Source organism: Oncorhynchus mykiss, chromosome 11 (assembly GCF_013265735.2).
Source record: "Oncorhynchus mykiss isolate Arlee chromosome 11, USDA_OmykA_1.1, whole genome shotgun sequence".
Lineage (NCBI taxonomy): Eukaryota > Metazoa > Chordata > Actinopteri > Salmoniformes > Salmonidae > Oncorhynchus > Oncorhynchus mykiss.
In genome coordinates this window covers 46,205,155-46,228,885 of record NC_048575.1, presented here as the reverse complement: position 1 = coordinate 46,228,885, position 23,731 = coordinate 46,205,155, and the positions used below count along the sequence as shown (strand labels likewise).

At 43.4% G+C, this 23,731-nt stretch overlaps 1 protein-coding gene across 2 annotated transcripts; it reads left to right on the top strand.

Annotated features, from left to right (window-relative positions):
* Window positions 1-5,803: 5,803 nt before the first annotated feature.
* On the top strand, window positions 5,804-23,397 carry LOC110535758 (forkhead box protein N4). Of its 2 annotated transcripts, none has more exons than XM_036935549.1 (10): window positions 5,804-6,381; window positions 7,050-7,150; window positions 10,872-11,059; window positions 14,845-14,957; window positions 15,082-15,189; window positions 16,077-16,204; window positions 16,425-16,521; window positions 16,974-17,181; window positions 20,580-20,963; window positions 21,315-23,397. In XM_036935549.1, exons 2-10 carry the CDS (start codon window positions 7,071-7,073, stop codon window positions 21,638-21,640), a joined length of 1,632 nt encoding a protein of 543 aa, XP_036791444.1. In that variant the 5' UTR covers window positions 5,804-6,381; window positions 7,050-7,070; the 3' UTR covers window positions 21,641-23,397. The 2 variants fall into 2 exon arrangements, with proteins under 2 accessions (XP_036791444.1, XP_036791445.1); XM_036935550.1 differs by having other exon boundaries at window positions 5,808-6,381; window positions 21,384-23,397.
* The last annotated feature ends 334 nt before the right edge of the window (window positions 23,398-23,731 follow it).

Genomic DNA, 23,731 nt, shown 5'->3' with positions numbered 1-23,731 from the left:
CCGACGTCTCGAATCCAGGATGGATCAAAAAGTGTATGCCGGGGCCCCCTCGATGTCCAGAGAGGGCAGAGGAACCTTCCTACGCTACTCTCGGGGTGAAAACCTGAGGTAAGGCTGACCGAGACCCCCAGATGTTCCATGAACGCCCTCCAGACCCTCGACGTGAACTGGGAACCCCGATCAGACACTATATCCTCAGGCACCCCATAGGGCCGGAAGACGCAGTCTGTAGCGCCGTAGGGAGAACGGGCAAAGGGAAGAGACAACAGGACTTAGAAAAATGATCCACAACAACCAGGATCGTGGTGTTAACCTGTGAAGGTGGAAGATCGGTTATGAAATCCACCGACAGGTGCGACCACGGCCGTTGTGGAACAGGTAAGGGTTGTAACTTACCTCTGGGCAGGTGCCTAGGAGCCTTACACTGGGCGCACACCGAGCAGGAGGAAACATAAACCCTCACATCCTTAGCCAAAGTGGGCCACCAGTACTTCCCACTAAGACAGCGCACCGTCCGACCGATCCCAGGATGACCAGAAAAAGGTGACTTGTGGGCCCAATAGATCAGGCGTACAGACGCCCAGCTGGACACTGAGGGGGAGCGGGCTCTGCACATGACGCCCGCTCAATGTCCGCGTCCAGCTCCCAACCTACTGGCACCACCAAGCAAGAGGCGGGGAGTATGGGAGTGGGATCCATGGGTCGCTCCTCTGTGTCATACTGCCGGGACAGTGCGTCTGCCTTAACGTTCTCGGAACCTGGTCTGTGCGAAAGGGTGAAAACAAAACGGGTGAAAAACATGGCCCACCTTGCCTGGCGAGGGTTCATTCTCCTCGCTGCCCGGATGTACTCCAGATTGCGGTGGTCAGTCCAGATGAGAAAAGGGTGTTTAGCCCCCTCAAGCCAATGTCTCCACACCTTCAAGGCCTTGACGACAGTCAACAGCTCCCGGTCCCCCACGTCATAGTTTTGCTCCGCCGGGCTGAGCCTCTTCGAGAAGAAGGCACAGGGGCGGAGCTTCGGTTGCCTACCCGAGCGCTGAGAGAGCACGGCTCCTATCCCAGCCTCAGACGTGTCCACCTCCACTATGAACGCCAAAGAGGGATCCATCCGGATGGGCCAGCACGGGCACCGAGGTAAACAGAGCCCTTAGTTGCCCAAAAGCCCTGTCCGCCTCAACTGACCACTGCAGACGTACAGGACCACCATTCAGCAGTGAGGTAATGGGAGCAGCCACCTGACCAAAACCCCGGATAAATCTCTGGTAGTAATTGGCAATACCTAAAAAAATCGCTGCACCTCCTTTACCGTGGTGGGAGTCGGCCAATTACGCACGGCTGAAATGTGGTCACTCTCCATCTCCACCCCTGATGTGGAAATGTGATACCCTAGGAAGGAGAAGGCTTGCTGAAAGAACAGGCATTTCTCAGCCTTGACGTACAGGTCATGCTCCAACAGTTGTCCAAGTACCCTGCGCACCAAGGACACATGCTCGGCGCGTGTAGCGGAGTATATCAGAATGTCATCGATATACACCACTACACCCTGCCCGTGCAGGTCCCTGTAAATCTTGTCTACAAAGGATTGGAAGACTGATGGAACATTCATCAACCCGTACGGCATGACGAGGTACTCATAATGCCCTGAGGTGGTACTATGCGCACCTGAGATCCAGTTTTGTGAAGAAGCGCGCCTGTGCATTGACCCAATTGCTGTGGTATAAGAGGTAACTGTACCTCACCGTGATTTGATTGAGAAGTGGAGTGGAGGCCCGAAGGTACCCCTGACGCAGGGATTTGGAGACATATGTCTCCATAGCCACTGTCTCCGCTTGCGACAGGGGATACACGTGACTCCTGGGAAGTGCAGCGTCTACCAGGAGATTTATCTCACAATCCCCCCATCGATGCGTAAATAAATGAGGCCTTATTAGACAAAAGAACAATTCTGTTTTCAAAAATTACTAAGTCATTCAAATGAGATACTAAGTCGTTCAAACCAAATACTAAGTTGTTCGAATGAGATATTAAGTCATCCAGATGAGATACTGTAAGTCCAAGAGTCTATTTTTGTTGTTGTTGCCTTGGGCTTCAGGGTTTCCGTAAGGCTTGAAACTGCAGGAGAGGACTTTAAATGGGGCATAGATCAATAAAATAGCCTGTCTGAGAGAGTCACCCCTGAAGTTCAACCTCTTTGACTATTTCCTCTCTGTCTGAAGCTAACAGATGACTGCCTGTGTTAGAGCAGTTCAAAGTCAAAAGTTTATGGCAGTCGTTAGCTGTCCTCCAGAGCATACTCCAGGAGAACTTCATTGACAGTCCTGAAGGAGTATATCTTTGCTCTCTCTAGACCATTTTAGAACTATAAAAAAATATATGTTTTTATTGTCACATAAACCGGGTAGGTGCAGTGAAATGTGTTGTTTTACAGGGTCAGGCATTGTAGTAAGGCGCCCCTGGTACATCGACTGATTTTTCACCTTGTCGGTTTGGGTGTTCAAGCCAGCGACCTTTCGGTTCTAACCATGAGGTTACCTGCCTCCGCAAAAGATAGAGAATATAAAATATAGAATGGATGGACTAGTGGCAGTCACTTTTTTGTAACTCTTTTTGGTGTTTTTGTCTTTTTTATAATGGAGAATGAATATAATGTCAGAATAGCATCTTGTATTGTCTGATTGTCCCCAAATGCTTATTTGGGTGTACTACTGGAGTCTAGAGACCATGTCCAGTCACCCCTCACTTTTTTCACCTTAAAAGGTCAGAGCTGACACTGATGTCGACCTACTGGAGTGTTCAGGATTATTAAGATACTGTCCATACATCAACAAATGTGTAAACTTCCATATGGGTTGGTTCAGTGGTCACTTCTACACTTATCAAACACCCCTTGAATTAAATAAAGCCATGTTCTTACCACCAACTTCTTATTAGGTAGCAATTGGCAGCAACTGCCAAAAGCAACAAGGCCTTTGGTCCGAATGACCCCAAGTCTGAGGTCAGCCCATCAGGTCAACCCTGGCCTAATCAGGAACAGAAAGGCTTTGGCTGCATGCTGAACTCTCCTGCTGCACTTTGGTTAAGCACTGCTGACAGCTAGCTTCCTCTTTCTGGCCATGAGGTCACCCTGGGTAATGTGTCATTCCGGGGGACACTCTGGCTCTGGCTCTCTGGCTGGGGCGCCTATTAGAAGTGTCCAAAGGACAGACAGGGGTGTTTTGGGAAACACTTAGGTGCAAGACAAAAACAGAGCCACCAAACACTGGTTGTTGCTTCTTTTAGAGAGGGAATCCCGTTGTTCCCCCCATTATTCCTGAGAGAGCGGAATGTCATCACTGTGTTCACTGAACCGCAGGGAGTCGTTTACTGGGACTTCCTTGACTGATGCAAACAGTGGTGACAGTACTTGTTTAAGGGGGATCTGGTGATCTTGGCCATATTAATAAATCATCTCAGAGCAGGAGAGCTGATCTATGAGCAGGTCCCCCCTGTCCATGCATGTCTGCTCTGAGTCTTTATGAATATGGGCCCAAGGCCTCTTTCCCAGTTGTGATGTAACTTAAACATTATGATGATCATGCCAGATAGATACTTCGTTATTTACGAGGGAACTTGTTTACGTGTTTCCCAAACAAGCGCGTAGAGAGAACGTTTGTGATGCTAAGTGCATTGTTAGAACATGTGTTGATACTGATAGGATCGAAAGAAAAGCATGGGCCGAAGATGTAACGTGCATTTCCCAGAACACCACACAGGGAGAAGGTATCTACGTGCGTCGTTGGAACATACAGTATGTGTCGATACTTAAAGGATCGAAAGTGAGTGCTGCTTTTGTAAAAGCTTTCTCCATTAAAATCTTAACATTGTAATTGTTTCACAATAGGCCTACTGACGACGGATCAGCTCCTATAGAGATATTACCACCTACTGCTGCAAATGTTGAGGCGGCTTATTTTAATACTTACCCTATAATAATACACTAAATCAATATTTGGCACATCATTGCGCACGTTAGGCTACACATTCGGAAATATATTGAGGCAAAAACTTTGACAGTAGCCAAATAGCAAAATCAAACTAAATTCAAAGAGCATGAAAATGTTTTTCAATCTCATTGAAATATACTGTATACACCTATAGCCTATACTGTAGGTAGGCTATTCATCTTGTAATGCAATCATCTTGTTTTTCATTTTAAGCATATTTATATAATTTGCTTGTTTGTAACAATTGCAAAGACATTGGCACATGTGTATTTAACATTAACTTAGTTGTGAAGTTATCGGCGGTCACAGAGATGAATAAACACTGTGATTCTGTGTTTAGCAGATAACTTTTGTGTAAAAAGTGACGAAAAAAAAAACATTTAACGACGCACTTAGCTATTCTACGAGTGGTTTGGGGCAGGCGTTAGATTGGGAGAGTTTTCAAGTGCAACGTTAAAAACAATGTTTTTTTGGAAACAACGATAACGATGAACTTCGCCTTAAAATGCTATTGGGAAACCGGGCACTGGTTGATTGCCTTGGCTGTAGACAGTGTCTGTATGTCACACACTCCAATCGTTTACCAGTATAATTTAACTAATGTAACCACTTGTGAAATCATTTGAGAGTGCAAAGGGCACAGTCAAAAGGACAAAAGGACTGTATTAAACACACAAGCAGAACTCGAAATATTTAGTTACAATCCCATCATTTCTCTGTCAACATATTTGTTTCTCTCTCTTAACAGCAACAATATTATAAAATAGACTGTAGTGATAAATAAACCATTATAATTTTACATATCTATGGGAGATCCCTATAAATACAATAGACATGCATGAATCAGTGAAGGGGTTTGTGTTCCTCGGTAAAAAAAAATCTAACTGAAGCCCTGTGAAGAATACAGTGGAAGTCCACAGGCTCTAGGACCTAAGCGTTCAGAGTCTTTGATGGTCTTATTTTGTCCGTTACGTTCATGCATGTAATCGTTGATTGTTTCTATTGTGACAGCGCAATTTACCATCTGTGGTGTCCCATGGGGTTGACACTGTCATTGGCTCTATCCCCACAGACTTAGAGGAATTTATGTTAATTTCCCGTTGTGAATTGTACTTTTAGAAGTCTTTCCAATTCTATTTGTGTATGTGAACGTGGTCAACAGATTTTAAATCTGGTAAACCCACAAAATAAGGTAAGTAAAAAAAATATATATATATATTTTTAAAGTAGCCTATAGGCCTAAACAAGGAAAACTTTTCCTACTTTTAACAGTCTTTACTCTATTTATGGGTGCTTATAGCCCATAAGAGTCTATTGCTACTATTTATTGTCGCTTGAAGACTTGTCGAAATACTGTCTGTGTTCCATAACACAGGTTGACCTCACCAGCGCAAATCTCCTCTGACAACTGTCAACCTTTCCAGCCTTGAGGTTTCCTGGGCTCCTACCTCCCATGCGCGCCTCCCAGGCTATTTTTTCCCGCTTTTGTGCAGAGAAAGACGCGGGTGCAGTGGCGGGGAAACAATTGTCTGCAAACACTCGCCTAAAATGTACATTCATTTAGACGCTCACAAGTAGCGAGACACCATCACAGTCGAGGGTCTCTATTTTTTTGAATACTTAAAAAAAAAATGGAATTTATGGAGATGGACTCGACATTAACTTATTGAAGGAAAATTGTATAGGCTAAAAATAGGCTATAACATTTTACTTGATCAATTATTCCGCTTACTTCTTAGTATATATATATATATATATATATATATATATATATATATATATATATATATATATATATATATATGTGTGTGCTTTTTTTTTTTTTACAGGTTAGTGCTGATTTTCAATTTAGGCTTGGCAGAGTGATGAAGTGTTTTGTAGCCTATTGTAGTCTAGCGACGCATCTAAAGTGCACCTGCGCATCGGTCATAACCAAAGCAATTTATTTTAGCTGACCAACCAAAAGTATCACACATATAGGTTATCATCTGTCATCTTACTATGACAATTGTCAACAATATTGGATAAAGTCTCAGTGGCTGCAGCTATTGAGCGCGATATCTACAGTTTATCCAGGAACTGCGCACAATCCCAATAATTAAAGGAAGAACTAGCATATAGGCCTAAATACAAAAAGTAAGCACAGACTGCAGATCTGTTTAGACTGTGTGGATGGTGTGCTTGCTGTCTTCCACGGGACTGTCACAAGTTGTTACATTGGCAGCAGGCCCCTTGAGCAACAAGGGTAGACCTACTGCGCATGACAGTCTGCTGGACAGTTCCAGAGAGGGAAATTTAAAAACGGTTTTTGGGAAACAAGTGCAGCACAGTGAAAATACAGTAGGCTACACGGGGCTCATCGCCAGCTCAAATTTGCTGCAGATAATTCTAAACAGGTAAGATTTTCATTTTTTTCTCGGAATTACGAGAACGACTATCAGCAAATAGTTGTAGGCCTAAGACTTTGAGTGAGAGGGGATCATTTCAATTAGAGGACAATTGATATGTCAGTAAGGGTGGGAAACGCGGCGATATTTTGGGATTGCACATCAAGTATAAATTTTTTAAGCAATCAAGTTAATAAATAGCCTTGTGAACTTAAATGAAATAAAAAGCGATTATTGGTAAAATCAATAAATTGATTTACACCATCATTTTTACACCAAAAAGATCTCACGTGTTGTTTTCTATGTTAATATTAAAGTGTTATGTTTTTGCCATAAGAGGTGATATGATTGTCATTAGCTTATAACAGTAGGTCCCATCATTAACTGGTCATAATCCGATTCAGATGGTTTTCTATATACATTCATTGTAGCTTGTATGATTAAATAAATAATAGAAAATTATTGTTTTTCCCCATAAGTAGTCTGTTTGATGTGCTAATATTTTATTTATCTAAATGCCAGTATAATAACATATATAATGAGTTGCTAAAACAAGGAAACAAAGGAATTCAAATTGTTGTTTCAGTTTTGAAAACAGAAATAGACCCAGGCCTAAATGAAATGAAAGCACTGTAGCCTAGATGTCTTACGCAGTTGCACTGTTTCCCTTGTTGCAGCATTATCAAACATCCCAGGAAATGATAGAAAGTAGAATTACGACCAGCATGTCAGGAATTCTCGAAAATTCAGGTCATCATCCCTCTCCACAAGACTACAGGTAAGACTGGATTTATAACATTCAGTTACTTTACAGACAGCCTTTGAATGATTTTAACCAGACTAAATCCTAACCACCGATATAAGGTTTTTGATACATCTTGTATTTTGTAAAGTTGGCAACGCTTAAACACTGAAAATATGGTTCAAAATGTTCAGGCATAAGGATAATTCCAAGATATATTTTCCCAAAATATCCCTATATGTTTCATCTAAATGTAGATGGACAGCTCTTTCAGTGAAGGGAGGGGGCTTATGAAAAAGTGGAAAGAAAAAACAACAACCTTAGAATGAATGATTTTCAGTCTGAATGGATCTGTCAGAAACCATCAGCTCTGTTAACACTCCCGCTGTCGGCACACGGAGAGACTGAGCCTCTTGGCCCGCCGGCTCCGAGGGGGAGATGGGGCTCTCCGGGTGACTACTGCAGAGAAGTGGCTCCCAATTAGGAGGAGGAGGTGGAGGGAATAAGAGGGGGAGGGGGTGGAGCGGGGTGAGCTGCAGTGTTGAACGTGTGTGACTGGTGCTAGATGGGGGACACCATAGTCCAACATGCCTTGCCTCGCTGAACATCCACTTTATTGTGGGTTAAGTGTGTGGGAGGGAGGGAGGGAGGGAGGGAGGGAGGAGGGGTCTAGAGATGTTTGCGAGATTTTCAGACAAGCGTTAAGAATGGGACCTCCTTGCATAGTTTTCATTCGTTTAACACGTTTAAGTAAGAGTCATAGGCTAGGACTGTTTCCAATCGAGTTGAAATATTTAGTTCAAATCCCACTAATCATTAAAGGGATGTTCATGTTTTACTCAAAACACAACCTAACATGATTTTTGTACCTCTTTCATTTGGAAAAAAAGGTCCAAAACACCTTACAAACACCCCAATACTCATTCATGAATCATGTCTGCATTTGATGCATCTCAATGTCATGTCTGCATTTGATGCATCTCAATGTCATGTCTGCATTTGATGCATCTCAATGTCATGTCTGCATTTGATGCATCTCAATGTCATGTCTGCATTTGATGCATCTCAATGTCATGTCTGCATTTGATGCATCTCAATGTCATGTCTGCATTTGATGCATCTCAATGTCATGTCTGCATTTGATGCATCTCAATGTCATGTCTGCATTTGATGCATCTCAATGTCATGTCTGCATTTGATGCATCTCAATTATAACACTCAAAAGTAGATTGAACCTCCATAAACGTCAGACGTCCTTGACAGAGGGATACTTGTGTAATATGAGTTGGCTTGGTGTGCTTGTAAGGTGCTTTAGACTATTTCAGAAAGAATTGTGGGGGGGGGGGGGGGGGCTATTGGGATACTGACAAAACACAATAACTATCAAATACCTATGTAAATTAAACAAAATACATATCCCAATAACTGTATTGGGGATCCAACTACAGCCAAGGTAAGTGGAAAAATTCTGTGAAGTTGCATTGAGTTGAAACAATAAAAAAGCTTCTTAAATGTATAACCACTCTTAAATGTATAACCACTCTTAAATGTATAACCACTCTTAAATGTATAACCACTCTTAAATGTATAACCACTCTTAAATGTATAACCACTCTTAAATGTATAACCACTCTTAAATGTATAACCACTCTTAAATGTATAACCACTCTTAAATGTATAACCACTCTTAAATGTATAACCACTCTTAAATGTATAACCACTCTTTAATGTATAACCACTCTTTAATGTATAACCACTCTTAAATGTATAACCACTCTTTAATGTATAACCACTCTTAAATGTATAACCACTCTTAAATGTATAACCACTCTTTAATGTATAACCACTCTTTAATGTATAGACAAACAGAGATATTGATGAAAGGATTGATCATCCAAGATATCCAAATTATATTTTCAAGCATCTTTGAGGCTTTACAGTGTTTGTTTACATTTACGATGTTTACAAACAGAGTAAAACAAGCTTATATTTTGGATTCTGATGGGGTACAACAACTGAACTAAACTCATGAGGCATTTTTCTAAGTTATATTCTTCAAGAAACAATTGTTATTATTATTCATTTGTAAGCCAAAAAATGTATGTAGCAACTGCAGATTGCTCCTTTGAGGCCAAAATAATAATATTTTGGGCATATGCTTCCATTGGAACTAGTGCTCTCTAAAATGTGTTTTACCAATTTGGATTTAGCCTTAACTATATATATTTTTGGTGTGTTTTTTTCTGCTGGAGCGAGAGAGCGAGAGAGCGAGAGAGAGAGAGAGAGAATGTACGTGGCGGATGTACATGTGTCTTTTTGGGGGGGGGGGGGGGGGGGGGGGGTAGAGGAAGCTCATACTTCAAAGCTCAAGATGAAATAGGTGTTGTCTGTGGTGTACAGTTTCACAGGAGCTTCTGTCTCTCTGCTTTGAAAGAGACGGTTATTCACAAGCCTTTACTGGCACACGCAGTCAAGGTGTCCAAAGCCCTGGTGAAATGATGTAATTTATTCAGGTGACAGGTTGAGTGAGCAGTGTGGCCTGACCTCCAACCCCTCACCCCCACCTTCCCCCAGGGCCTTGTCTACTGCCCTTCTGCAGGGAGGGAGGGAGGGGGGGGGCATTGAGGGGAGAGGCTGGAAAGGGACAGGGAAGCAGATGGCATCCTACTTGTCTCTTGTGTGAGAGCTGTCATTCCAACAGATTAATGCAGGGACTGTTTTTTTTTTTAAACGGCAAAGACAATCAAGGAAGGGTCTGGGGGGAAACAATAGAGCCACGTGCCACTGGGCAGATTTGTCGTTTGGGACACAATCACTTTTCAATAGACAAGGCCAACTGTTACAGAGCAACATGTGCCGCTCTCCCATGTTTTCAAATGATCTCATGCGCTGTGTACGTATGATTCAGCCAATGGTTAGAGGGAGATTGTGGTCACCTGACATAGGGGTGATTTTGCTTGCAGTTGGGGTTGGGTTGGGGTCCTACGGTGTTCAGACCCACAAAGAAACTGAATAGTGAGTGTTGTCATAGCGACCCCAATTACTGAACCTTTCTACAGTAAGTGTGTGCAAAGACGACTGGAGAGGATTCAAGAGGATTCCTCTCTTTTCTTCCCGCAGAGCCCTACTTAAAAAAAAAATAAAATAATGATAAAAAGCTGAGAGGCAGGCCCATGCCCCGATTAAGCAGAAATTATACAGTAAATCCTAACTCATTTCATTGTACGCTGGTAAGGAAATTCATTTTAGACTTTTTTGTACAGTATTTCCCAAAACTGGGGAAGTAAACATTAAAATGTCTAATGTTGATGAGGAAGTTCACAAGCAAATTTGAAGAGGGATTAATAATGTTGAGAATCTTGGCTAGTGTCCATAATGTTACTATTGCAGTAATTACCTAATTAAATAGCACTCTATAATCTACTTGTGGTAAATCCCAGATAAAATGATACTCCTGAATAATGACTTGTTCTCACTTCTCCCCCTCCAGTATTGAATGTATTACTTTACAATAACTCGCTGTTCAGTCAGTGTATTTTATATTTGCCCTAGATATAACCAGACCTGGGTTCGAATACTATTTCTAAAATGTTACTTTCTCATTTGTTTAAGAGTTTGCACTTTTGGGACTTTTGGTATTGGTTCTATCGCAACAATGCTTTCAACTAGTATTTGAACCCAGGTCTGTATATAATGAACAGTTGTAATCTAGGCTGTGTATCTGAGTGGTTGTGTTGCTTGTGTCCCGCCTCTGCAGACTTCTGACCACAGACCCCTCCCAGCTCTGCGAGGAGGATCTCCCCGGGGACCTGCAGTCTTTGTCGTGGCTCACCTCTGTAGACGTTCCCCGGCTTCAGCAGATGGCCGATGGTCGCGGTGGTGGCGAAGGAGACTTCAACGGGCCTTCCCAGGGGCTGGGGGCCAGCCTGCTGGAGCAGCAGACAGGTTTATTTTCATATTCTTTTTATTTCACCTTTATTTAACCAGGTAGGCCAGTTGAGAACAAGTTCTCATTTACAACTGCAACCTGGCCAAGATAAAGCAAAGCAGTGCGACACAAACAACACAGAGTTACACATGGGATAAACAAACGTACGGTCAATAACACAATAGAAAAGTATACAGTGTGTGCAAATGTAGTAAGATTAGGGAGGTAAGGCAATAAATAAGCCATAGTGGCGAAATAATTAAAATGTATCAATTAACACTGGAGTGATAGATGTGCAGAATATGAATGTGCAAGTAGAGATACTGGGGTGCAAAGGAGCAAAAAAATAAATAATACGGGGATGAGGTAGTTGGGTGGGCTATTTACAGATGGGCTGTGTACAGGTGCAATGATCAGTAAGCTGGTCTGACAGCTGATGCTTAAAGTTAGTGAGGGAGAAATAAGACTCCAGCTTCAGTGATTTTTGCAATTCGTTCCAGTCATTGGCAGCAGAGAACTGGAAGGAAAAGCGACCAAAATAGGAGTTGGCTTTGGGGATGACCAGTGAAATATACCTGCTGGAGCGCGTGCTATGGGTGGGTGCTGCTATGGTGACCAGTGAGCTGAGATAAGGCGGGGCTTTACCTAGCAAAGACTTATAGATGACCTGGAGCCATTGGGTTTAGCGACGAATATGAAGCGAGGTTCAGCCAACGAGAGCATACAGGTCGCAGTGGTGGGTGGTATATGGGGCTTTGGTGACAGAACGGATGGCACTGTGATAGACTATATCCAATTTGCTGAGTAGCGTGTTGGAGGCTATTTTGTAAATGACGTCGCTGAAGTCAAGGATTGGTAGGATAGTCAGTTTTACAAGGGTATGTTTGGCAGCATGATTGAAGGATGCTTTGTTGCGAAATAGGAAGCCGATTCTAGATTTAATTTTGGATTGGATATGCTTAATGTGAGTCTGGAAGGAGAGTTTACAGTCTAACCAGACACCTAGGTATTTGTAGCTGTTCACATATTCTAAGTCAGAACTGTCCTGAGTAGTGATGCGAGACGGGCGGGCGGGTGCGGGCAGCGAACGGTTGAAGAGCATGCATTTAGTTTTGCTTGCATTTAAGAGCAGTTGGAGGCCACGGAAGGAGCATTGTATGGCGTTGAAGCTCATCTGTAGGTTTGTTGACACAGTGTCCAAAGGGCCAGAAGAATACAGAATGGTGTCGTCTGCGTAGAGGTGGATCAGAGAATCACCAGCAGCGAGAGCGACATCATTGATGTATACAGAGAAAAGAGTCGGCCTGAGAATTGAACCCTGTGGCACCCCCATAGAGACTGCCAGAGGACCGGACAATAGGTCCTCCGATTAGACACACTGAACTCTATCTGAGAAATAGTTGGTGAACCAGGCGAGGCAGTCATTTGAGAAACCAAGGCTGTTGAGTCTGGCGATAAGTATGCGGTGATTGACAGAGTCGAAAGCCTTGGCCAGGTCAATGAAGACGGCTGCACAGTACTGTCTAATATCGATGGCATTTTAATATCGTTTAGGACCTTGAGCGTGGCTGAGGTGCACCCATGACCAGCTCGGAAACCAGATTGCATAGCAGAGAAGGTACGGTGAGATTCTAAATGGTTGGTGATCTGTTTGTTAACTTGGCTTTTGAAGACTTTAGAAAGGCAGGGTAGGATAGATATAGGTCTGTAACTGTTTGGGTTTAGAGTGTCTCCCCCTTTGAAGTGAGGGATGACCGCGGCAGCTTTCTTTAGGGATCTCAAACGATATGAAAGAGAGGTTGAACAGGCTAGTAATAGGGGTTGCAACAATTGCGGTGGATAATTTTAGAGAGGGTCCAGATTGTCTAGCCCGGCTGATTTGTAGGGGTCCAGATTTTGCAGCTCTTTCAGAACTTCAGCTATCTGAACTTGTGTGGAGGAGAAATGGGGGAGGCTTGGGCAAGTTGCTTTGGGGGGTGCAGAGCTGTTGACCGGGTTAGGGGTAGCCAGGTGGAAGCATAGCCAGCCGTAGAAAAATGCTTATTGAAATTCTCTATTATCGGTGGTGACAGTGTTTCCTAGTCTTAGTGCAATGGGCAGCTGAAGAATGTTAGAATGGCCAAGTCAAAGTCCAGACCTGAATCCAATCGAGAATCTGTGGAAAGAACTGAAAACTGCTGTTCACAAATGCTCTCCATCCAACCTCACTGAGCTCGAGCTGTTTTGCAAGGAGGAATGGGAAAAAATTTCAGTCTCTCGATGTGCAAAACTGATAGAGACATACCCCAAGCGACTTACAGCTGTAATCGCAGCAAAAGGTGGCGCTACAAAGTATTAACTTAAGGGGGCTGAATAATTTTGCACGCCCAATTTTTCTGTTTTTGATTTGTTAAAAAAGTTTGAAATATCCAATAAATGTCGTTCCACTTCATGATTGTGTCCCACTTGTTGTTGATTCTTCACAAAAAAATACAGTTTTATATCTTTATGTTTGAAGCCTGAAATGTGGCAAAAGGTTGCAAAGTTCAAGGGGGCCGAATACTTTCGCAAGGCACTGTAGCTGCGATGATCCGGTATAATGATCCAGAGCGGCAGGAATCCAGTGATGTGGTAGAGAGAAGCAGTCTGATATGCTCTGGGTTGATATCATGCTGTGCAGACTGGCAGGTGTTGTCCGAACTAAGGCTGGCTGGTGACCGAGAAAAAGGTGAAGACCGCTAGCCGTGGCTAACAAAGACTAGTAGCTAGTTAGCTGGCTAGCTCCTGATGGAAGTTCCAGTTAAAAGGAATAAAAAATAGCAGATCCGTACCACATTGGGTGAGGCGGGTTGCAGGAAAGTATATTTAGTTCGTAGATAGAAAGTGAGATTAAGATATATACGAAAAAGGGCCTCCCGGGTGGCGCAGTGGTTAAGGGCGCTGTACTGCAGCGCCAGCTGTGCCATCAGAGTCCCTGGGTTCGCGCCCAGGCTCTGTCGTAACCGGCCGCGACCGGGAGGTCCGTGGGGCGACGCACAATTGGCCTAGCGTCGTCCGGGTTAGGGAGGGATTGGTCGGTAGGACCAGCGACTCCTGTGGCGCAGTGCGCGCTAGCCTCCAGGTGCACGGTGTAGCCTCCGACACATTGGTGCGGCTGACTTCCGGGTTGGAGGCGCGCTGTGTTAAGAAGCAGTACGGCTGGTTGGGTTGTGTATCGGAGGACGCATGACCTTCAGCCTTCGTCTCTCCCGAGCCCGTACGGGAGTTGTAGCAATGAGACAAGATAGTAGCTACTACAACAATTGGATACCACGAAAATGGGGAGAAAAAGGGGTAAAATTCAAAACAAAAAAATATATAAATAAAAAAAATAGTACAAAAAAAAAGATATATACGAAAAAGACTGGCTATTTACACAGGATAAGACATGGGATAAGACAAAGACAAACACACACGACCATGGATTCAATGTGAGATGCACCCACACTCCACGTTGGTGGGGCAGCGCCATTTCAAATCCACACACATATGCTTTGATTGGATAGTTCAGGAGTACAGCTAGGCCCGGATGTTGAGGAGGACAAGTTAGCCAAAGCCATTGCAGTTGGAAACAAGCTTTAACTGCCAACCTAAGACTTGCAAGACAAATAAAATCGTTAAAGTATAAGGGGGTATAGACTCGGGCATGGGCTTGCAAATGCATCCTCCTTGAACAATCACAGATCTGATTATTGAAAGGAATAGGAGTAGTATATCTACAGGGCCGATGTGTGGAGATTGATTGGAGACTGACCTGGATGTTGTACTTCTTCCTTCCTCACAGCTCAGATGAACAATATAACCATGGCAGGGGGACAGGGAGCCATGATCCACCTACAGAGCAACATGCAGCACAGCCCCCTGGGAATTAATGTCATCACCGCCCAAAGCGGAAGTGTACGTTTTGCTTCCCGACCAATTATTTATCAACACATTTTTTTTAAATCAATGCTTATACTCTAGGACAATAAAGTACAGGAAAAACGTAATATACTAAACTTGTCCTCGGTCTACTCCACAGATGTCTCCATTCTCCATGAATGGGCAGCCCTCCCCAGGGTACCAATGCCCTGCCTCTGTCTACCAACCTACACCCCAACAAGTGTTCACTCTGACCCAGACTAGCCAGGTAACTACGTCATCCCTGCAACTGGGCTGTGGATGCAGTTTGTTAATTAGAGATGAATTGTTACATACACTGAGTGTATAAAGCATTAGGAACACCTGCTTTTTGCATGACATAGACTGATCAGCTGAATCCCAGTGAAAATGATGATCCCTTATTGATGTCGCCTGTTAAATCCACGTCAATCAGTGTAAATGAAGGGAAGGAGATTTTAAGCCTTGAGACAATTGAGACATGGATTGTGTGTGTGTGCCATACAGAGGATGAATGGGCAAGGCGAAGTGTCTTTGAACGGGGTATGGTAGAAAGTGCCAGGCGCCCCGGTTTGAGTGTGTCAAGAACTGCAACGCTACTGGGTTCTTCACGCTCAACCGTTTCCCATGTGTATCAAGAATGGTCCAAAGGTCATCCAGACATCTTGACACAACTGTGGGAGGCATCGGAGTCAACATGGGCCAGCATCCCTGTGGAACGCTTTCAACACCTTGTAGAGTCCATGCCCCAACGAATTGAGTCTGTTCTGAGGAGGTGCAACTCAATATTAGGAAGCTGTGACTAATATTTTGTACACAGAATAGTTTGAGTATTTAGTGTTACTAAAATAGTTATAAGAGCTGTCCAGTGGATAACTAAGTTACAATGTAAACCTGTTAATATAGTATTGTTATTAGAGTAATTACAGGGTTATTACATGGGTATTAGAGCAACGTAATGTAATTCGTTAGAGATTACTCTACCAGTTTACCGCCTGCTGCTGATTAAGGGTTTGATATTTAGATGCCATTCATTCAAACAACAAGAAATATGTTTTTGAAATAAGTTGAAAATAATACACGATACAGATTTTCTAGATTGTTCACTAATTTCTCATTGCCCTCTCTCCCTCTCAGTGTACTCCTGCTGGGCTCTATGGCAATGTCTCGTTCAACAACCAAAGCCTGTTCACACAGCCGCGCCTGGTTCCACAAAACCAGGACCTGCAGCCCAAGACTTTCCCCAAGCCCATCTACTCCTACAGGTGAGCTTCCCCCTGGGCCATGTGGAATTATAGTATTATTGTATTGCCTGAGTCGTGTTCATTAGGGCAGACAAAGGAAAAGGACAAATTCAGGTAGTCCTTTCCTTTTTTCAGTCAGTTTTCTTCCCTTTGATGCCCAGTGAACACGAACCTGGTCTAATTATCCACAGTATGTGTAGCCTAATGCACTTATTGCCTCGCTACTTCGGTCCATCCTCAGCTGTTTGATCTCTATGGCTCTGAAGAACAGCAAGACAGGCAGTCTCCCAGTCAGCGAGATCTACACCTTCATGAAGGAACATTTCCCCTACTTTAAGGTATGACTCGATCGGATCCTCTCAGGCACGTGTGAAACTCATTCCACAGAGGGCTGAGTGTCTGCGGATTTTCGCTCCTACTTTGTACTTGATTTATGAATTAAGGTCACTAATTAGTAAGGAACTCCCCACACCTGGTTGTCTAGGGTTTAATTGAAAGGAAAAACCAAAAAACTGCAGACACTAGGCACTCCATAGAATGAGATTGACACCCCAGCTCAAAGGGCTGGTTTCCCAGACTCAGATTAAGCCTAGCGATGGACTAAAAAGCACGCTCAATAAAGAATCTCCATTGAGTATGCTTTTTAGTCCAGGACTAGGCTTAATCTGGGCCTGAGAAACTGGCCTAATATTCAATAGGGATTGGGGAAGCAGATATTTTAGGTAAGCATTGTGCTAAGTCAGTCGTTTAAATGTCTCCTTCCTCTTCCTGGGTTTTCATCCGCCTGAAGACAGCACCAGACGGATGGAAGAACTCAGTCCGACACAACCTGTCGCTAAACAAGTGCTTTGAGAAGGTGGAGAACAAGACGAGTGGGTCGTCTCGTAAGGGCTGCCTCTGGGCCCTGAACCCGGTCAAGATCGACAAGATGGAGGAGGAGATGCAGAAGTGGAAGCGTAAGGACCTCCCAGCCATCCGCCGCAGCATGGCCAACCCAGGTGAGACCACAGGACCAACTGAGGCCCATTCACACATAACCTGGGTCCTGTTCAACAGGCACAAAATGAAAGAAAAGGGAAGGAAACCGGGAGGGACAACCTTTTCCATTGCATAATGTTTAAAAACGTTTTCCTTTGTGTACTAGAATGAACATAGCCCATCAATGAAGAACACTCACCACCACCAATTATGATGATTATGCCCATTCAGTTTTATATGTCAGTGTGGCAAGTGTCATGGCTACAGTTGGCTATGTTACAATTGATGACAACATTCTAATTCAAGAATAAACGAAAGAGGTTATCCATTTGTCACATTTGGTGGACTGCTATAAACAGGGCTGGATTAAGAAATCATAGTCACACCCTCATTTTCGGTAAACAAATCTGCGCACCGAGATGCAATTGGATGCGTGGTAAATTTGATGTTAAAGAACAACAAGAACCCGTATAATAAAGCCATAATAACATCAATTATAGCAAATGTATAAAACATAAAAACATAAATACCTTATTTACATGACTATTCAGACCCTTTGCTATGATACTTACATTAGAATTGAGCTCAGGTGCATCTTTTTTTCCATTGATCATCCTTGAGATGTTTCTACAAATTGATTGGACTCCACCTGTGGTAAATTAAATTGATTGGACGTGATTTGGAAAGGCACACACCTGTCTATATAAGGTCCCACAGTTGACCGTGCATGTCAGAGCAAAAACCAAGCCATGAGGTTGAAGGAATTGTCCTTTGAGCTCCGAGACAGGACTGAGTCGAGAAACAGATCTGGGGAAGGTTACAAAAAAATGTCTGCAGCATTGAAGGTCCCCAAGAACACAATGGCCTCCATCATTCTTAAACGGAAGAAGTTTGGAACCACAAGGACTCTTCCTATAGCTGGCCGACCCAGCCAAACTGAGCAATTGGGGGAGAAGGGCCTTGGTCAGAGAAGTGACCAAGAACCTGATGGTCACTCTGACAGAGCTCCAGAGTTCCTCTATGGAGATGGGAGAACCTTCTAGAAGGAAGCAGCACTCCACCAAGCACTCCACCAATATGGTAGATTGGCCAGACGGAAGCCACTCCTCAGTAAAAGGCACACACTTGGAGTTTACCAAAAAGGCATCTACTGTAAAGATTCTCAGACCATGAGAAACAAGATTCTCTGGTCTGATTCTTTGGCCTGAATGCCAAGCGTCACATCTGGAGGAAAACTGGCACCATCCCTACGGTGATGCATGGTGATGGCAGCATCATGCTGTGGGGATGTTTTTCAGTGGCAGGGACTGGGAGACTTGTCAGGATTGAGGGAGAGATAAATGGAGCAAAGTACAGAGATATCATTGATGAAAACCTGCTCCAGAGTGCTCAGGACCTCAGACTGGGGTGGGGGTTCACCTTCCAACAGGACAACAACCCAACAACACACAGCCAAGACAACGCAGGATTGGCTTCCGGACAAGTCTCTGAATGTCCTTGAGTGGCCCAGCCAGAGCCCGGACTTGAACTCGATCGAACATCTCTGGAGAGACCTGAAAATAGCTTTGCAGCAACGCTCCCCATCCAACCTGGCAGAACTTGAGAGGATCTGCAGAAAAGAATGGGAGAAACTCCCCAAATACAGGTGTGCCAAGCGTCATACCCAAGAAGACTCGAAGCTGTAATAGTTGCCGAAGGTGCTTTAACAGAGTACTGAGTAAAGGGTCTGAATACTTATGTAAATGTAATATTTCAGTTTTAAAAACCTGTTTTTGCTTAGTCATGATGGGGCACTATATACTGAACAAAAATATAAACACAACATGTAAAGTGTTGGTCCCATGTTTCATGAGCTGAAATATAAGATCCCATTAATTTTCCATACTCACAAAAAGCTTCTTTCTCTACAATTTTGTACACAAATTTGTTTACATCCCTGTTAGTGAGCATTTCTCATTTGCCAAGATAATCCATCCACCTGACAGGTGTAGCATATCAAGAAGCTGATTAAACAGAATGATCATTACACGGGTGCATCTTGTGCTTTGGACAATAAAACATCACTCTTAAATGTGCAGTTTTGTCACAAAACACAATGCCACAGATGTCTCAAGTTTTAAGGGAGCGTGCAATTGGCAACGTCGTTTAGAGAACTTGGCAGTACGACCAACCGGCTTCACAACCGCAGACCACATGTAACCACGCCAGCCCAGGACCTCCACATCCGGCTTGTTCACTTACGGGATCGTCTGAGACCAGCCACCCGGAGAGCTGATGAAACTGAGAAGTATTTCTGCCTGTAATAAAGCCCTTTTTGTAGGGCTTTATTGCTTCTATTGGTTCTAAAGACAGATTAGTCTTCTCTTTTCAGCGAAAGGCATTGGCTTTCCAAACTGTATGTTTTTCCTGCAAAACAGACAGCAGCAACCAACCATAGAAATATAATCCATAGATGGCAGTTCCCATTTAAGTCAGGACTGGCAGCCATTGCTAGTGTACCCATGAGTTTAATAGTCAAATTGCCAGGGTAAGAAGTTCCAAAACCCTTCTATGGATTATGTCTATGGCTACAACGCACCAAGCTATATATTTGGCACGCATGCTGGCCAAATTGTGGCCTTCCCGACTGCAGGCAACCAGTAACTGACAAAGTAAATGAAACACTTGAGTAAATGAGGGATACAAATAATAAAATGTGGGAGTGGGAAGCATTTTCCTGGCATGGTTTAGGTCCAGTTGTAGAATCTATGCCATGGTGCAGCTCGTGTTGGCCTTTTAAGATACCATGTTGGTTTTTCCTTTATTTTGACATTTTACCTGTATTGTATGTGCTTGTGCTAAAATGTAATCCACTGTTATTTTTGAGAAACTATTGATCCTCTGTGGCTAAATGATGCTCTCTGGTGCATCTTGAACATTGAGAGCGGGCTCCTGTAGTTGGATAAACAAATGCAATTAGTATTTTTCTTTTGCCTCTTGTGCCCAGCCCCCGACTCACACAATTGACCAGTCACATCAATTTATTATGCAGTTCATTTTTTATTAATCAGTTACCCAATCAAGGCATGCCCCCCCCCCCCCCCCCCCCTACCTCCTCTCCTTCCCCCATCTGACAACTGACAATTAGCAGAGCAGCAGCAGGGAGCAGCAGACTGTCTACGCTCATTGAGAGCGGGCTCCTGAATCCTCCTCTGGTTGGCGGTTGTAGTAAAATAATAAAATATATATTACATATGGTAAATATAATCTATACTGTATATATTTACTTTATTTATTTAAAAAAAACAGCTGCCTCTTGGGCCCTGGTAAGCCAGCCCTTGTGATAAGCAGCATCACAGAGAAAGAATCTGCTTTGTTTTTTACATTTTAAAGGGAGTCATCAGTCGCTGAACTGGTCTGCTCCCTCTTTCCCTGTCAGATGAGTTGGACAGGTTGATCACGGACCGGCCTGAGAGCTGCAGACGGAAGCCCATGGACCCCGGGATGACCCGTCTGCCTATCTGTCCATCTGGCCTATCCCTGCCTGTCCCGGGCCAGATGCAACCCCAGCCCATGGTCACCCTGTCCCTGCAGTGCCTGCCCATGCACCAGCACCACCAGCTCCATGCCCAGGCCAGGCTGGCCCCGGTGTCCCCCCCCCCTGCCCAAACGCCCCCCCTCCACACCGTTCCTGACCTCTCCAACAGCCTCCTCGCTACCCAGCATCCCGGCAAGCAGCCGCACGAGTTCTACAGTCTCCATGGTGAGGTCAACGCAGAGGTGGACACACTGGACACCAGCATCATGGACTTCGCTCTACAAGGTGGGCAGCTATAGTACTAGTCACAACATTATATACAGTCTTAAAACTCCAGTGCAATCAAAAATGTGATTTCCTGTGATTTATATAGATTTCCACACTGTGAGGTTGGAATAATATTGTGATTTTCTTCTATTATGATAATGCCCTTTTAGTGTAAGAGTCGTTTGAAAAGACCACCTGAAAAGCGGATGTTTTGGCCTGCCTGACATCACCAGGCAGTAAATTGGTTAATAGAACAACCTGAGTTCCAAACCTCTGCCAATAAAATTGCTCTTGCCAAAAAAGCTATTTGTTTCTTTTTCACCATTGGGCCTTTAACAATCTGCATACCAACGCGACTTTGCACGGCAGTTGGGCCATTTTCTTGGCTTTCAGAAGCAGTGATGACCAGTGACGTGACACGATTACCTCCTTCCCCAGGTAACCTGTGGGAGATGAAAGACGACAGCTTTAACCTGGAGGCTTTGGGCACCTTCAGTAACTCTCCCCTGCGTTTGTCTGACTGTGACATTGGCACCATGACGGGCAGCCTCCCTCCAGTCTACAGCGGGGGCAGCATGCCCTTCTCAGACCTACAGGTGACGGGCATGTACACCTCCTACGCCGCCCTGGACACCCTCTCCTCACAATACATGGGCACGCCAGGCAACAGCAAGCCCATCACTGCCCTGCTTTAATGAAAACATCCCCTGCACCACAGAGTGGAACCACAAGGGGAGAGCTACAACAAGGCATCTACTTGTCAATCCCACTCCTGGCACCAAAAAGCCCCCACATCCTCCACTGAAAAGCCTGAATCCTCATCGCTTTTCTTTATCCCCGATGACAGAGCAACTTGTGTTGCCATACCTAAGCCACTACTTCAGATGAGAGAAAGAAGTCTGCTCGGAGGGTGATTTGATCAAAGTCATTGCTTTTTTACCTGTGTGGTTTTACAATAGGAGTAACCAATGAGGAAAAGGGAAATTCGGGAGGAAATTGACTAAAATATAGTGATGTCTCTGGGGGGAAACTTTGCCAAGCAAAGACCCCAGAGCTGTCCTACACTGTTCGTACACAAACCTAGCAGGCAACAGGAACCATCTCTGCCAGTTTTGTACAATGTTGACTTTCCTGTGTTTGTAAGCCTTACCATGGCACTGTTAGTTCCCTGTTATTTACCCATTGTGTGTATTGTGCTAGGCAGTATTACTGTGATGTTTTATTTATTAAATGGCAGCTGGAGAAGGGGAGGAATTTATCAAACACCGTTTACTGTATATTTGTGTTTTAAATCCCTGTGATCTCCACTGAAAAGCTTGTTTCTTAAACAGTATTTATCCATACATTCCAAAACCTGTCTAATAATAGCATTTGTAGACCATTTGACAAATTTCAGCATTTGAAAATATGCTAAAATCTGTCAAAGTCCAAATTCATAATATTCATTGAATTATTCACAACTTTTGGGAGGATGTCAGGCTACATGTACTGTAAAATCACAATGGATAAATAAAAAGTTACTTGCTGAAAACAGATTCATTCCATTTATTTACAGATACTATACATTACTCTAATAAGGGGTAAGTACATGGCAGATATTTTACATATATTATTGACAATTTCAAATGGATATCTGGTATTTTGATGAAGGCAACAGCAGCAGAACGGCTTGGGGACCCATTATACCCTTCTCTGCCCCTGTTCACCTGCGTTTAAGCAACAATCAGCATTATATTAAAAACAATGAAAACACACATCACAGTCAGTCATATCAATGTCAATTTGTTCCAAATTATTACTATACAAATACTACGGGTGTGAATTTATCCACCTGCATTTATATAGGATTATTCACTCAGACTCCAGCATACACCATCACTGACAACAAAAAATTACAAACGAAATGACTCAGGTGTATTTGTTATTCAGTCAAAAAAAACAATAATGCAAAGAAATTCAAGGGCACACAAATAAACACTGGTTAATAAAAACTAAAAAATATTACCTGACTTTCAAATTGTACAGGTTAGTCTTAAGGGCAATACTGACATATCCCATTTTTTGATTAAATTAATGAGGGGGAAAAAATGAAATTGTCCTACTAGACCATTGTCACTGAAATGATTCTGTAAATGAAATGAATTAAAATTAATTTAATGTAATTTAATGTCACTGAAATTAGTCAATATTTTATCTTATCTTTATTTAAACTAGCAAGTCAGTTAAGAACAAATTCTTATTTTCAATGACGGCCTAGGAACATACTTGAAGTAAAGGCTACACATCACCCAACCCCCAGACAGGCTTGTGTATTGTCTTTGCACTGGCACATAAAAAATAAAGTATTTTACATGGTACACAAATGAGGGCTTTGTTCGGCCCCTGGCTGGCGTACATTCAAAGGTCGGCACACATTCTCCCAGATATGAACAGAATGATCAACACACCAGAGCAAAAACCCTGGTCACCCCCGTTGTAAAATGCCAGTGTACAGCATTAGCAATGAGAAGCTTGATAGAATACTGATAAAAAGGCACATGGTCCAATCCATTCAATTCATGTTTTCAAATCCTATTGATAAAGTGAATCAGAAATGCTAAAGAGTAGTGGTGGTTCCCTCTGATCATAGCAATGTTAAAACTACATGGAACCAGACCTGAGTTCAAATACTTCGACCATTTACTTTAACCTGCCTGTCGTGTCAGGTGGGCGGGGGGGTTGTACTTTTGATAATTAGGTGTGATTAATGAAAATGGTTTACTCTTAAAAAAATGTTTTCAATTATT

What these genes read in the sequence shown, in the direction of transcription:
- LOC110535758 (XM_036935549.1), top strand. Translation starts at nt 7,071, where the DNA reads ATGATAGAAAGTAGAATTACGACCAGCATGTCAGGAATTCTCGAAAAT. An exon ending in CCTGCTGGAGCAGCAGACAG is followed by an intron (nt 11,060 to 14,844) that starts GTTTATTTTCAT and finishes CCTTCCTCACAG; the next exon opens with CTCAGATGAACAATATAACC. An exon ending in CCGCAGCATGGCCAACCCAG is followed by an intron (nt 17,182 to 20,579) that starts GTGAGACCACAG and finishes TTTCCCTGTCAG; the next exon opens with ATGAGTTGGACAGGTTGATC.